Source organism: Callorhinus ursinus, unplaced genomic scaffold (assembly GCF_003265705.2).
Source record: "Callorhinus ursinus isolate GAN/ISIS: 27379988/994484 unplaced genomic scaffold, GSC_fseal_2.0 scaffold71, whole genome shotgun sequence".
Classification (NCBI taxonomy): domain Eukaryota; kingdom Metazoa; phylum Chordata; class Mammalia; order Carnivora; family Otariidae; genus Callorhinus; species Callorhinus ursinus.
Window position 1 is genome coordinate 5,051,199 of NW_027397133.1, and position 13,264 is coordinate 5,064,462.

General features: G+C 59.5%; 1 protein-coding gene across 1 annotated transcript; it reads right to left on the reverse strand.

Annotated features, from left to right (window-relative positions):
- Positions 1 to 2,930: 2,930 nt before the first annotated feature.
- Positions 2,931 to 13,008, reverse strand: BCL3 (BCL3 transcription coactivator). The gene is made up of 9 exons (XM_025849692.2): positions 12,622 to 13,008; positions 10,736 to 10,889; positions 5,997 to 6,105; positions 5,548 to 5,752; positions 5,353 to 5,441; positions 5,056 to 5,133; positions 4,260 to 4,427; positions 3,898 to 4,015; positions 2,931 to 3,547 (listed from the first exon to the last, which is right to left on the reverse strand). The coding sequence occupies exons 1-9, from the start codon at positions 12,875 to 12,877 to the stop codon at positions 3,360 to 3,362; spliced, it is 1,365 nt and encodes a 454-aa protein (XP_025705477.1). The 5' UTR covers positions 12,878 to 13,008; the 3' UTR covers positions 2,931 to 3,359.
- Between the last annotated feature and the right edge of the window lie 256 nt (positions 13,009 to 13,264).

Sequence of the window (13,264 nt, forward strand, 5' to 3'; positions counted from 1 at the left end):
AAGGCCTGGTGTGCACAATTAAAATAGATACAACCACGCACGAGCTTCTTGCATGGCGACAGGGCCCCGTGATTACGAGCATGGGCTTCGGAGGCATAGACCTGGGCTTGGACGGGAGGTTTGCTCTCTCTGGTTCTGTTTTCTCATCTGGAATATGGGTGCTGTCATGGCCAAGAAACGGCTACTAATATTTGCATTTATTATTATTTTTTAAGATTGTATTTATTTATTTGACAGAGAGAGAGAGCATGGGCAGGGGAGAGGAGGAGAGGGAGAGGGAGAAGCAGACTCTCTGCTGTGCAGGGAGTCAGATGAGGGGCTCGATCCCAGGACCCTGAGGACATGACCTGAGCTGAAGGCAGATGCTTAAGTGCCTTGAGCCACCCAGGCGCTCCTATATTTCTGTTTGTACCCTCAAACGGGTCACACAGGGTGACGCGGGACCAGATGCAGCCACAGAGAATCACAAATGCCATGACGTGGGGGCTAGGGTTGGGGGTGGAGGAGGCTCATTCCCTAGGCCATCACTTCTCAAGGGTCTGCTCTGGGCCAGGCAGTGTGCTGGCTGCTGTGGGTCGGGGGGCTGCAGGGAAGGACGCCTGGCACTGCCCTCCCAGAGCTCACGGTCTGCTGGACAGATGGTCGTTGTGCGTGGTTTTACATGTGCGGGGGGCTTATCATTTGGGAAGTTCTCATGCACCGCTGTTTGTGGGGCCCAACAGTAACCCTCCGTAGGGGGTTGAATGTGGGCCCCTCCCCCCGTAAAAATACGGCCCCATCCTAACCCCTAGAACTTGTGAACGTGCCCTTATTTGGAAAGAAGGTGTTTGCAGATACGATCAAGGGAAGGATCTCAAGATGAGCTCATCCTGGATTATCTAGCTGGGCCCTAAATCCACTGACCCCCCCACCCCGTGTCCTTACAGGAGACAGAGAGGAGACCCAGACCCGTGAAGGAGACACAAGAAGGAGAGGCCACATGAAGATGGGGGGGGGGGGGGGGGGGGGGGGAAGAGAGGGTTGTAGCTATAGCCCCGGAGCGCAGGGGGCCAGCAGCTGCTAGAAGGGGCACGGAGCCTTTGGAGGGAGCGTGGCCCTGCTGACCACTTGATTTCGGACTCCTGGCCTATAGAACTACAAGAGGATAACTGCCCATTGTTTTACGCCCCCTGGATTGTGGCCGTTTGTGACAGCAGCCCTTAGGACCTTAGTCCAGTGGACCCTCCAAGGTGAGGCCCCGGCAGGGACACTGTGGCCCAGCGTAGGTTCAGAAACAGCGGCACGTGGTCACAAAAACACACCAAGACGTAGAGCCAGCTAAGTCCGGGGGACCCAACTTTGTCTCCCAGGAAGACGTTAAGGCAGTTGGCCCCAAAGATACAATGTGTCATGGAGTGGTGGCAGCAGAAATATCACAGTGGCCAAGACAGACGAAGAGCCAGAGGTTCAGGGAGGCCCCCATTAAAAAAAAAAAAAAGTCACCATTACTCAGAAGTAAACACACACATGGTCATGCACCAATAGAATGGAACCACGGTTGCCAGCTTTTCCCACAGGACACCGCTTTCATCAAGGTTGGAGGCAGTGGGGACCAATGGGGGTTCGAGTCCTTCCTTGGGGGTTCCAGCTTGCCCTTGGTCTCCCCCACCGTCCATCCATCTTCCTTTCCCGATGCTCTGATCCCCTTAACAAGTCTCTTATCCATATACCCACCTCCTAGTAACGTTGCTTCTCGGATTGAAGACTGGGGTTGGCTGAATAAAGGCTCTCAATGCTACTTATGTTCTAATCCCTGCAATCTTGTAGAAGTGACTTTAAATGGCAAAAGGGCCACGATGAGGAGAGAAACTTGGATTATCTGGGTGGGTCCAGTATAATTGCAGGGTCCCCCTTCTAAGAGGGAGGCGGGAGATCCCGGTAGAAATGCAGAGAGAGGGGCACCTGGGTGGCTCATGGGGTTGAGCATCTAACTCTTGATTCTGGCTCAGGTCATGATCTCGGGGTCGTGAGATCGAGCCCCACGCTGGGTTCTGTGCTCAGCACAGAGTCTGCTTGAGATTCTCTCCCTCCCTCTGCCCCTCCTCCTGCTCTCTCTCTCTCTCTCTCTCAAATAAGTAAATAAAATCTTTAAAGAAACAAAGAAGGAGTGCAGATAGAAGCAAGAGGTCAGAGTGATGGAAGGGACCACGAGACAAGGAGCGCGCGTGCCTCTAGAATCTGGAAGAGGCAAGGGGATGGATTCTCCCCTAGAGCTTCAGAAAGGAACCAGCCCTGCTGACACCTTGACATCGGGCCAGTGAAACTGATTTTGGACTTCTGCCCTCTAGAACCGTAAGTGAATCAATCAGTTGTTTTAAGCTGCTAAATGGGTGGTGCTTTGTGACAGGGGTGACAGAAGATGAAGGCAAACCCTGAGTGATACCTAAGTCACACATCCACAGAATCAAAACCCAAACCTAGTATGTCAGCGGGGGCCTGGAATCACCGAATAGAAAACGTGGCACGCCGAGTGAGGCAGTCACATACCAATAGTCACAGGGTGACCACAGGTTTCAATGTTGGGAACGCTCACAACTGCTGCACACGCACACACAGGCCCCGAGACCATCAGTCACCTGACAGTCAGCTGCGATACCCCAGGGACCCACGAACCTCAGAAACACACACGCATGCAGACAGCCAGGGTCACTATGGAATCCAAAAGGGTCCCCCACAAAGATGTCACACGCGTGTATCGTCCCCACAAACGATGGCACAGTGACAAAACAGAAGGAACACACTAGAAGTCCCAGAGTCACCCACACGTGTCATCCTCAGCCGGAGACTCACAAGGTCACTCCTGGGGTCAGCTGGCGAGGGATGAACAGCTGTGCGCACCCGAGCGCACTTCCTCCAGGCCTTCCCATGAAAGAGGCCCAGCCCAGCCCGGGTATGGTACAAAAATAGTTTATTACAAAAGAAATCCAACCAAAATGCCTAATAATTTACATTGTTATCAGTGCCTGTCTTCGGCCCATCTCCCCCTCCTCATCCATCCGGGTGGAGGAGGGGAGAGGAGTGACTATTCCCTGGTTCCACCAGCTCTGGCGGGGTGGGGGAGCAGAAGGAATTTGGGTGGAATTCCAGACAGGGGACTGGTGCCTGAGAATGATAGGGGGTGAGAGTCCTGGGTGGGCGACCAGGCGGGAGAATCTCTTTGCTCAGAAGAAGGGGCTTATGGGTAGATGCCTGTGCCTCTGTGCAAATCCTGGTCCTGAAGGGGGGGGGCAGAGTGAGGTCTTCACAGTTTCTAGGAGGGTTGACCCCACAGGGCAGGGAGGTCCCTCCGCAGGAGTCTGAGATCTGCCCCCCCATCCCTCTCAGCTGCCTCCTGGAGCTGGGGAGGGGGGCACCGGCCGGCCAGGGGCTCGGAGGACCCCAGCGAAGGGCAGGAAGGCAGGTGGAGATGAGGGAGGAAGGAAGAAACTGGGGGGAGCCATGGGGAATCCAGGTGGGTCCTTGGGGGGAGACTGGGAGGGCGAGGAGGAGGGTGATGCAGAAAGGAGACCTGTGGGAAGAAGACGGGAGTGGGCGTCATGAGCCACGGGATCCAGACCCAACTGGCCCGGCCCTCTCTGGGGGTCTGGAGGAGGGCACAGGGGCTTGGAAGGTTCTGGGGGAGCAGGGGCTGGGGGCCTGGAGGGTTCTGGGGGAGCAGGGGCTGGGGGCCTGGAAGGTTCTGGGGGAGGAGGCGCTGGAGGCCTGGAGGGCTCTGGGCCAGGCGGGGCTGGGGGCCTTGGAGGGTTCTAGGGGAGCAGGGGCTGGGGCCTGGAGGGTTCTGGGGGAGCAGGGGCTGGGGGCCCGGAGGGTCCCGGGGAGCCCGGGCTGGGCAATTGGTGGCGGGAGCCCGGTTCTCACCGTTGGAGCTGAGGAGGCTGCTGCTCTCAGGGGAGGTGGTGGTACTGCGTTCCGGCGAGGGCTCTGGCTGTGATGCAGGAGCAGGCCGGGTCGCCTTCCCCCTCAGGATGTCGATGACCTGTGGGAAGCTGGGGGGTCACCACCCGGCTACTCCTGCCCACACTGCTCTCCCTCTCTCCGTTCTCGTCGTGCACGGGGTCTGCTTCGTGCCTCCATGTCCCCTGTCAGAGCTCGCTGGGACCCACAGGCTGCCCCGCTTCCTCCCCCTCCCCGCGCACCGGCACAGACACGCGCGCGCACCGAGGTGTCGCATCCACGCGGGCCGGCGCTCGGACACCGGCCCTCCCAGCGCGCACACTCACCCGGCGGCTGCGCGCCACCATGAGCGGCGTGTCGTTGTGGCAGTTCTTGAGGCCACTGTCGGCGCCGCTGCGGACCAGCGTGCGCACGAGCGGGAGGAGCCCACGGCCAGACGCCGAGTGCAGCGCCGAGCTGCCGGAGTACATCTGAGCGTTCACGTTGGCGCCGTGCTGCGGGGTGGGAGGGACGCGTCAGGACCGCCGCCGCCGCCGCCGCCGCGCCGGACCCGCGCCGGGGCGGTGGATGGGGCGGGGCCAGAGGAGGGGCGGGGCCGGGATGGGGTCCGAGCGGAGGGCGGGGGACGCAGGCTGGTGGCCCGGACGCGGGACCAGATCCGGGGTGGGTGACAGAAGGGTGGAAGCCAGAACCCAAGGTGGGCCGGAGCGGGACTGGGCTGGCGGGCTGATCAGCCCGGGCTGGACTCCGGCTGATCGGCCCGCGGTCCCGGCCCGCCGAAGTAGGGGCGGAGTCAGAGAAAGGAAAGGTCCACCAGGGTCGAGGCGGGGCGGAAGGGGCAGGAGGCGTAAGGGGCCAAAGCGGGAAGGCAGGGTGAGCAAGGCAGTCTGCGCCGGGCCCGGCTCATTCTGGGGATGGGGGAGGAAAGGGAGAAGTCCCGGGACAAGAGGGCGGCCTGGGGGGTGAGGCATAGGGTTGACATAACGAGGCCTAGAAGGAAGGGACAGATCTGGAAGCGGAGCAAGAGCGGGAGCCCGAGCTGGAAGCCAGGGACGGAGCGACTGCTGGGCTGGTGCTGGAGGAAAGGGTGGGCGAGAGGCCAAGGGCCGGGGCCGTACCCACCTGCAGCAGCAGCTGCACCATACTAAGGCTGTTGTTTTCCACCGCGTGGATGAGCGGGGAGCGACCGCTTTTAATGTCCTGCAGAAAGGAGGGAAGGTCTTTGAGCCTCTCCAAGCTCTGCCCGATCAGCTGGCGGCCAATATCCCAGCAGCTTGGTCCAGCATCTCAATCGAGTTAGATACTTGAAGCCCCACCCCACCCACTCGCGCGGTCTCCCACGCAAGCGCCGCCCCTTGGGGGGTCCCGCCCCCGCCCCCCAGCTCCTCTTGGCCCCACTCCCGGCCCGCGCCTGCTCACCACCGCGTCGATGTCGGCACCGCGCTCCAGCAAGAGCAGCACGGCTTCGGGGCACTCCATGTTCACGGCCACGTGCAGGGCAGTGAGCCCTGAGGTACAGGAAGACTCAGTTAACCTGGGGCTGGGGCTTTGGAGCCCCGGAAAGACCTCAGGTCTTGCCAGACAGCCCCACCCGGCGCCGGGGTAGGGGCTCACCGTCGTAATTGCGGGCCTCCAGGTCCACGGTGCCCGGGGCCGCGCTGTCCAGCAGGGCCCGCAGGCAGGTCGGGCTGCGGTGCTCACACGCCAGGTGGGCTGCTGTCTGGCCATGGCGGTCCAGTGCCATGGGGCTGGCACCAGCCATCACTAGCAGCCGGACCACGGATGGCAATGTGGTGATCACTGCCAGGTGCAGCGGTGTCTGGGGGGGGGGGGCACGGAGACTGTGAGGGACCTGTGCCCTGCCCTGCGTCCCAGTCGTGACCCCGAGCTCCAGTCTTATCCCGGGACCAGAAATCTGGAGTCAGTCCTCCGATCAGATTCAAGAGTCAGGCTCCCCCCTGCCGGCCACCCCCCACCAGCTCCTCAGGACCCCCCAGCTCCTAGGACTCAGGAGTCCAGACCCTCAGGCCTCTCTTCCATAAGATCCAGGCCGCCAGGCTCACCTGTCGGAGGTTGTTGTAGATATCCAGCTCCCGGCCGCCATGCTGGAAGAGGCTGACCAGCCCATGCACAGCTGCCAGATTGCCCTGCACCACGGCAATGTGGAGTGGCCTGGGGATGGGGGGGATCACAAGCATTAGGGGCTGGTCACCTCTTACCCCCATACACTCCGTGGTGCCAAGTCGAACACGTGCCAGGTACTTTGGAAGCGTATACAGAATCCAGCCACTTTTCCTGACCCTCACTCTCTCCTTCCTGGTTCAGCCACCATCTCCTCCCTCCTGGACTGTTCCCGGCTTCCTTCCACCCCTGCCCTGCTGTCTGTCTCCCACATAGCAGCCAGAGAGACCCTTTTGCAACCTCAATCAGGTCAGGTCCCTCCTCTGCTCAGAACCCTCGGAATCAGGGCCAAACAGGCCCTCTGTGATCTTGCCTCTCCCTCTTCAATCCCTTTGGCTTCTTCTCCAACTGCTCTCTTTGCTCTGCTTGGCTTCCTTGCCGTGCCTCAAACAGAACAAGCATGCTTACTTGCCTCCCAGAGCCTTTGCACTGGCTGTTCCTTCTGTCTGGAACAGTCATCCCCCAGATCATCTGCACGACTTGCTCCCCGCATTTGGGCCTCTGCCGGAATGGTGTGGCCACGGCTCACTCCCCTTCCCCCCCCTCCCCTGCTTAATTTTCCTCCACATCATCACCCGACATTGTACAGTTTGCTTTGTTTCCTGTCTGAATCTCCCCTTCTAGAATGTCAGCGCCACCTGGGCAGGGCGTTTTGTCTGCTTTGGTCCCTGCCCCGGGCCCCGGAGCGCAGCTGGGGCTGACAGCCGTTGCTCCACAAGCATGCCCTGAATAAAGGAATCCATGGCAGTGATCCCTGGCCATCCTTGAGGCTGGCGAGTGTGCTCCCACCTCTCTCGTCCCGCCCCGGCTTGCTCATCTGTGACCTGAGTGGGAAGTTCTCTTCAGCAGTTGTCACTGCAAGTCACGCTCAGCCTCTAACCCCAGAGCATCTATTTGGAGGGATTTTTGCCTAGAGGGGAGGTGGGATGTACTAGGATGGAGTCATTGTTCTGGACACCCGGGGCTGTGCGACCCAGATCCCCCCTTCCACACTGAAGGACTCACTCCCCCAGCTTCTGGGAAGGTTGTCGGCTCTCAGCTCTCTCTGGGAATTATCCTCCGCTGAAAAGCACTGCTTGCCTGGGTCATGAGCGGGGGCAGCTGCCATCCCATGGCATCCAGTGACCTGTCAGTGCTGGCATAGAGGGCCTAGCCTTCTGGCCCCACTCTAAAGGCCGCTGCAGCTGCTCCAGTCCCTGTGGGGCAGCTAAGGCCCTGCTGAGACTCCCAGCAGCCCAATTTCTGCTCAGTCCTGCTTCCCAATACCCTTCGGATCCTTCCCACAGCCCCCAACCTGGAAGAGCCATTTAGAGTTGAGGGGGCAGTCTGGGATGACTCTGTGTGTGTGTGTGTGTGTGTGTGTGTGTGTGTGTTTTGGGGGGGGACATTAGCACTGAGCTTACAAGGGTGACTGCATACACACAGGCTGCACAACGTTCCCTTGACGTCCATTTACTGGAGCAACGACTTTCTAACCCACCACTGCCTCTTACTAACTAGAGCCTTGCTAAGGCAGGTGAACAGTGGTTCTCCCCACTGTGGGATGTGCTTCCAAAATCCACACAATAAACCAGCTCCCTTAAGTGCTCTGGTGCTGGTGGAGAGATCCTGCAGCAACCTCACCCCCCTCTCCCCGGGGGTGGTGGTGGCTTTGCGGGGCTAAGCAGGCCAGGGGTGCAGATTAGGCTGCACCCCTCCCTAGCTGTGTGTGCTAGACCAAAGTCACGTGGCCCTCGGGTTTTCTCCTCCGTACGGTAGCGCCCACCTCCCCACAGGAGCTCTGCAGGTGAAATGCTGAACCTGGAGATCCCGATCCGTGAAAGCCAAATTTAAAAGGAAAATGTTGGGGGAGGGGCCGGACCTGGGCCGGGGCGGGGGGGCGGGATGCGGTGGGGTGCGGCTCGGAGAAGGGCTCCCTTCCCTCCCTTCATCTCCCAGGAAGCCTGGCCTGGGTCCCTCTCGGGGCGGGCGGGGTTAAGCGAGGGCAGAGGGAGCGAATGATTTCAGAGAAACCGTCCAGGCCTGAGTTCCCATAAACGCGCGGGCTGCAGGGGGTGGGGCGGGGCTGGAGGAAGTGGGGACGGGAGGGGCGGCCCAGCCCTCGGACTTCCAGTAACAGGTCTGCTGGGCGGGGCTCCGCTTCCTGCTCCCGGGGGAGGGAAGCCTCCCGCCGGGGATCTACCCCGGCCACCCCCGGCACCCCCACTTCCATCCTCGCGTGGGGTGGAGCAGGAGGGAGGCCAACCAAAGAGACCCAAGCTTCCCTGGGGGGAAGGACCCCAAGTTTTCCAGCCTAGGGGCCCCTCTGGAACTCCACCCTTCAGGGCTCAGACTCCAGCTGGTTCGCTCTCCCCAGGTCCCGGCAACCACCCCTGAGATCTCATAGGACCCGGTTATACGCTGTGCCGTAACTCTTTGCGGATACCAGCTTCCCCAGTCCCTGTGAGTTATAGATCCCCAAGCTGCTCTGTATACCCTGTTCCTTAATCCCCCAGGGGTCAAGGAATACAGTACCCCAACGTCTGCTCTCTGGGACTCAGAACACCCCCCCGCCCCCGCAGACCGAGATCTCTAGCTTCCCGGTGCCTGACCTCTTGAGGGTCCAGATGCCCCGAGATTCTTGCTCTCTTGAGTCCCTAGAAGTCCAGGCTCCCAACTAAGCTTGGCTGCTTTGGGGACCCAGACTTAGCGTGTCTCCCTCCCCCACCCCTAGGCTAGCCAGCTGTCCATTCCGGTAAAGTCTTGGCCCCAGCGGAAGGGGTTAAGGTTAGACTGAACGCCAGGAGGGGGAGGCTGGGAGTGAGTGACGGCTGCTGACGTGGGGGAGGCAGAGCAGCTGGGCTGCGGTCAAGTTCTGCGGGAAGGGATTTCCCCCAACAGGCAGCTGAGGCTGAAGTGTTTGCTTTGGAGGGGAGGGGGGAGAGGGGGGAGAGCGGGAGAGGGGGGAGAGCGGGGGAGGGCGGGTGGGGCGCAGGATTTGAGACTGGTGTGCCAGGTCGCCTTCTGCACCCTGCATTCGCAGGCTGCAAACAAATCATCCCTGGGGGCAGATACAAATTATTTCGCAGATGACCCCAGAGGTACCCAGAGTGGGAGGGAACTAGTTTTATTCAGCCTTTTAGATTTCTCAGGCACTTTCTCCTGCTTAGACTCACAGAATGGCCCAGAAGCCCCTGGGGAGCTCTGTGAGAACACCCCCTGCCCCACTCCCCTGTGTGGAGGACCTACTGTGTGCCTGGCCCTATTGTATGTTCTCTGCGTGTGTACATCATTGCACTGAATCCTAATTTTGGTAGGTCCGATATGAGCCCCGATTTCCAGAAAGGGGCGTCGAGGCTCAGGGATGTAAAGTCACCAAGTTGGCCAGTGATGGAGGCCTCCCCCCGCCCCATTTTCTGCAGCCCCGAGCCTGTCCTTTCCAACCCTACAATTCCCAGATAGGCACTTTATAGAGGCGATCTCTGGTCCGCCTCACAGACTTTCACATGCTTATAGTTCTTGTTTTTACAGGGGGAAACTCTGGCAGAGAGGGGCGAGAAAGTGGCCAGCTGAAATTCAAACCTGGGTGGATAAAATAATAATCGGCATGGTGAAGGGTGTTGAGTGCTTACTGTGTGCTAGGCACAGAGCTGACCCTTCCCCTGCAGGGGTTTTCAGCAGCCTCAAGGGCACGTTCTCCCAACCGCAGGGGATAAACTATGGGATTTGTGAAATCAGTTTAAAGGGATCCTCAAATTAATTGACCTCTATGACCATGAAACAGACCAGAATAGAAAATACAGAGTAGAGCCCATCTAGTAAGGGTGACTCTTGTTTTGTTCTGTGCAAGTTTTATTTCAAGCTTCTATGTGTGGATGTGTGCTGGGTTTAGCATAAAGTAATCATAACAATAATATTAGTTAATACTTACTGAGCACTTACAACCTACCAGGCTCAGTGCTGAGAGCTTAACATGTATAATTCTCGTAACAAATCAATCAGTGAAGTATCTTTCACATGTTTGGATTTTTTTTTTAAAAGAATTTTTGGGTATCTTAGGGGATATTTTATTTTATTTTTTTTAAAGATTTTATTTATTTATTTGAGAGAGAGAGAATGAGAGCCAGAGAGCACAAGAGGGAAGAGGGTCAGAGGGAGAAGCAGACTCCCCGCTGAGCAGGGAGCCCGATGTGGGACTCGATCCCAGGACTCCAGGATCATGACCCGAGCCGAAGGCAGTCGCTTAACCAACTGAGCCACCCAGGCGCCCAAGGGATATTTTATTTTTTAAAAGTAATCTCTATACCCGACGTGGAACTTGAACTCACAACCCCAAGATTAAGAGCTTGCATGCTCTACCGACCGAGCCAGCCAGGCTCCCCTCTCATGTTTGGATTTTGATAAAAATTTTGAAGCCCCCTGCTTCAAGAAGAGTCCTAGGAGGTAAGTGCTCTCAGACTGCCCATTTTTCAGAAGAGGAAACTGAGGCACAGAGCAGGGGAGGGGAAGACTTAGGCTCCAAGTCACAGCCAGCAGTGGGGACAGGCTGAGAGAACTCGAAAGCCCAAGCTGAGTGGCCCTGTGTTGTGGTGGGTGAGGTGGGTGGAGGGCTGGCATTTATGGGGGGGGGGGCTTTACTCACGTGTCTCCGTCTTCATCTGCACGGGTGGCCACAGCGATGTCAGCCGACAAGGGGTGTTCCATGGAGCACACCATGGGGTACAGAGGTGTAGGCAGGTTCAGGAGAGGAAAGAGGGAGCCCATAGTTGGGGTTGGGTATATGGGCAGTAAAGGTCCTGGACAGAGAAAGGACATGGGTGAGGCCAAGCCCGCAGACCCTCAGCCCACCCCTGCTTCCAGGCCTTCGCACCTGCTGTGTCACCTGCCCCTTTTCCTAGGTACCTTTTGCATTTCATACCGGGCCATAAAGGCCCAAGACCAACTGGCCTTCCACATCCATCTGGGCTCAGGTGGCTTCCCCCTTCACCATCCCCTGTGAGCCCTGGTCACTGTTGTCACTTTTTTCTCTTCACTAGTCTGACTCCCCGTCTCCTAGTGGGCATGGCCCTGAACCTCATCATCACCCACCAGGGGGACCGACCCCAGGGCCTATTTGCTGAGTAAATTTGTGGTTGAAGGAGATAAGAATGGATGAAGCACTAGGTGTAGGGTGTGGGTGATTGTAGAGAGTTGGGGAGAAGGGTGGGTCAGAAGGAGAGAAGAGTGGAGTCAGACACCATCCATGGCAGCGGTCGAAGCCATTTCCACCCATCACACAGATGGGGAAAACTGAGGCCTGGGTTCTCATCCAAGGAACAGGAAAGGGGAGGGGGCAGTGGCGGGCCTCCTGATGCACACCCTGAGGCTTTCTAACTGCCCGTACTCTGATGGGGGAAGGTGCAGGAACTGGAAAAATCTGGAAGCACTAGGCATGGGCTCTGTGCAGCTTTGGGGTCACTCAGGGATGGGTGATGTGGCACAGCTGTGGTAGGGGATGCCCCTTCCTTGAGATAGGATGGGGAGAATGGTGTTTGGCCTTCTGTCATCTCCTGATCCTTGGGGGCCCCCATCCGTGCACCCCCAAGTTTGCAGGTCCTCATATCTCCAGTACCAGGCCTTGGTGCCTTGCAGCCTTTTGCCTAAATTCTTCATCTTGGCCCTAAATCCTTCAGTCCCAGAATTTCCCAGTCCTGTCCCCCATTCCTAGACCCCTCCCTCCCCAAGCCGTGACTTTGTGACCCCTGACTTCCTGACCTCAGATGAGACCCTGAGCCTGTGTGACCATACATAACTGGGTGCCCAGAGCCCCAGATCTCTGTCCTACTGGCTCCTCAGGACCCCCATTATCTGGGCCTGTTTCCTTGCATCCCTGTGATTCCAGATATTGGGGTGCTTAAAACTCCAACTCTGTTCTCCTGATTCCCACTCTTCCCTGATGCCAGGTTCCTGAGATTCTGATATGCTGACATCCCTAATATCTGTCTTCTTAGAACCCGAGTTGCTGTTTCCCTGACTCCCTTTGACACCACGTATCTGGGCGCCAAGAACCCCGATTTCTCGGGCCCGAGCCTTGAGTCCTCATAATCCGAGATATTCGGGTTCTAAAGAGCTTATGACTCTGTGTTCTTGGGACTATAGGCTCTGCCCCCTTGATTCCCGGAGACTTTCATATCTGTACGGCTAGGCACTGTCTCCTGGGTCCCCACCTCTGTGGCTTTCGGACTTTGGGCTCTGTCCCCCAGGGACCCCTGACACCCAGTGTCCTGGGACCCCCATATCTGTGTCCCAAGGCACTGCTCCCTGATGATCCCATAACCCCGTCCCCGGGACCTCAGGCTCTGCCCCCTCCCAGCTCCCCAGGAACTATGCCATCTCTGTGTCCTTGGGACCTTTGGATTCTGGCCCCCTGCTTCTCAGCTGGGAGAACCCTGGGAGCCCCTGTATTTGCGTCCTGAACCGTTCTCTGGCTCCGGGGACCCTATGCCCTGTCTGACCCCCACCTGGCCAGGACCCGTGGGAGCCACTCACCCTGGTAGTAAAGAGCCTCTGGCCGGGCCAGTCCGTGAGGGGCCGCGGGGACCGCCGGGGAGTCGGAGCCGCTGCCTAGGGGATCCGGGGGGACAACTGGGCCCGCGGCGCCGCGGGGGGCGGCGGGTTCCGGGGAGGGAGCGCGCAGGGGGCGCTTGCGGAGCGGCAGAGCGGCGCCGGGGGGCCCGGCGGCCTTGGGCCGGGTGCGCAGGTCCACGGGCCCCTCGTCCATGGCCCCCGCGGGGCATCGGGGCATGGGGCCGCCGGAGACGGCGGCCGAGCGGGCGGCCGGAGCGCGGCTCGGCTCGGCGGCACGGGAGGGTGGCTGCGCCGGGCGCCGGGACTTCCCCTGCCGCCGGCTGAACTGAAGGGACTTTTGTCGGCCGGGGCGGTACCGGTCGCCCGCCTCCCCGCCTCCGCCCCCCCGCGCCGTCTCCCCCCCCCCCCCCCGGGGCCACCCGGCCGCCCCAGGGGTTTCCTGGACCCGCCGCCGCTCCCGCCGCCTCGCGGAGCGGCTCGCCGAGCGCCCCGCCCGCGCCCGCCCCCTCCCGACCCCGCGGCGCCCCCGGCGGCTGGGCCCCGGTGGAGGGGGGGGGACAGGAGGCGGGGTCAGGCGGCGGGGGTCCCCACCCCCTGCGGGTGC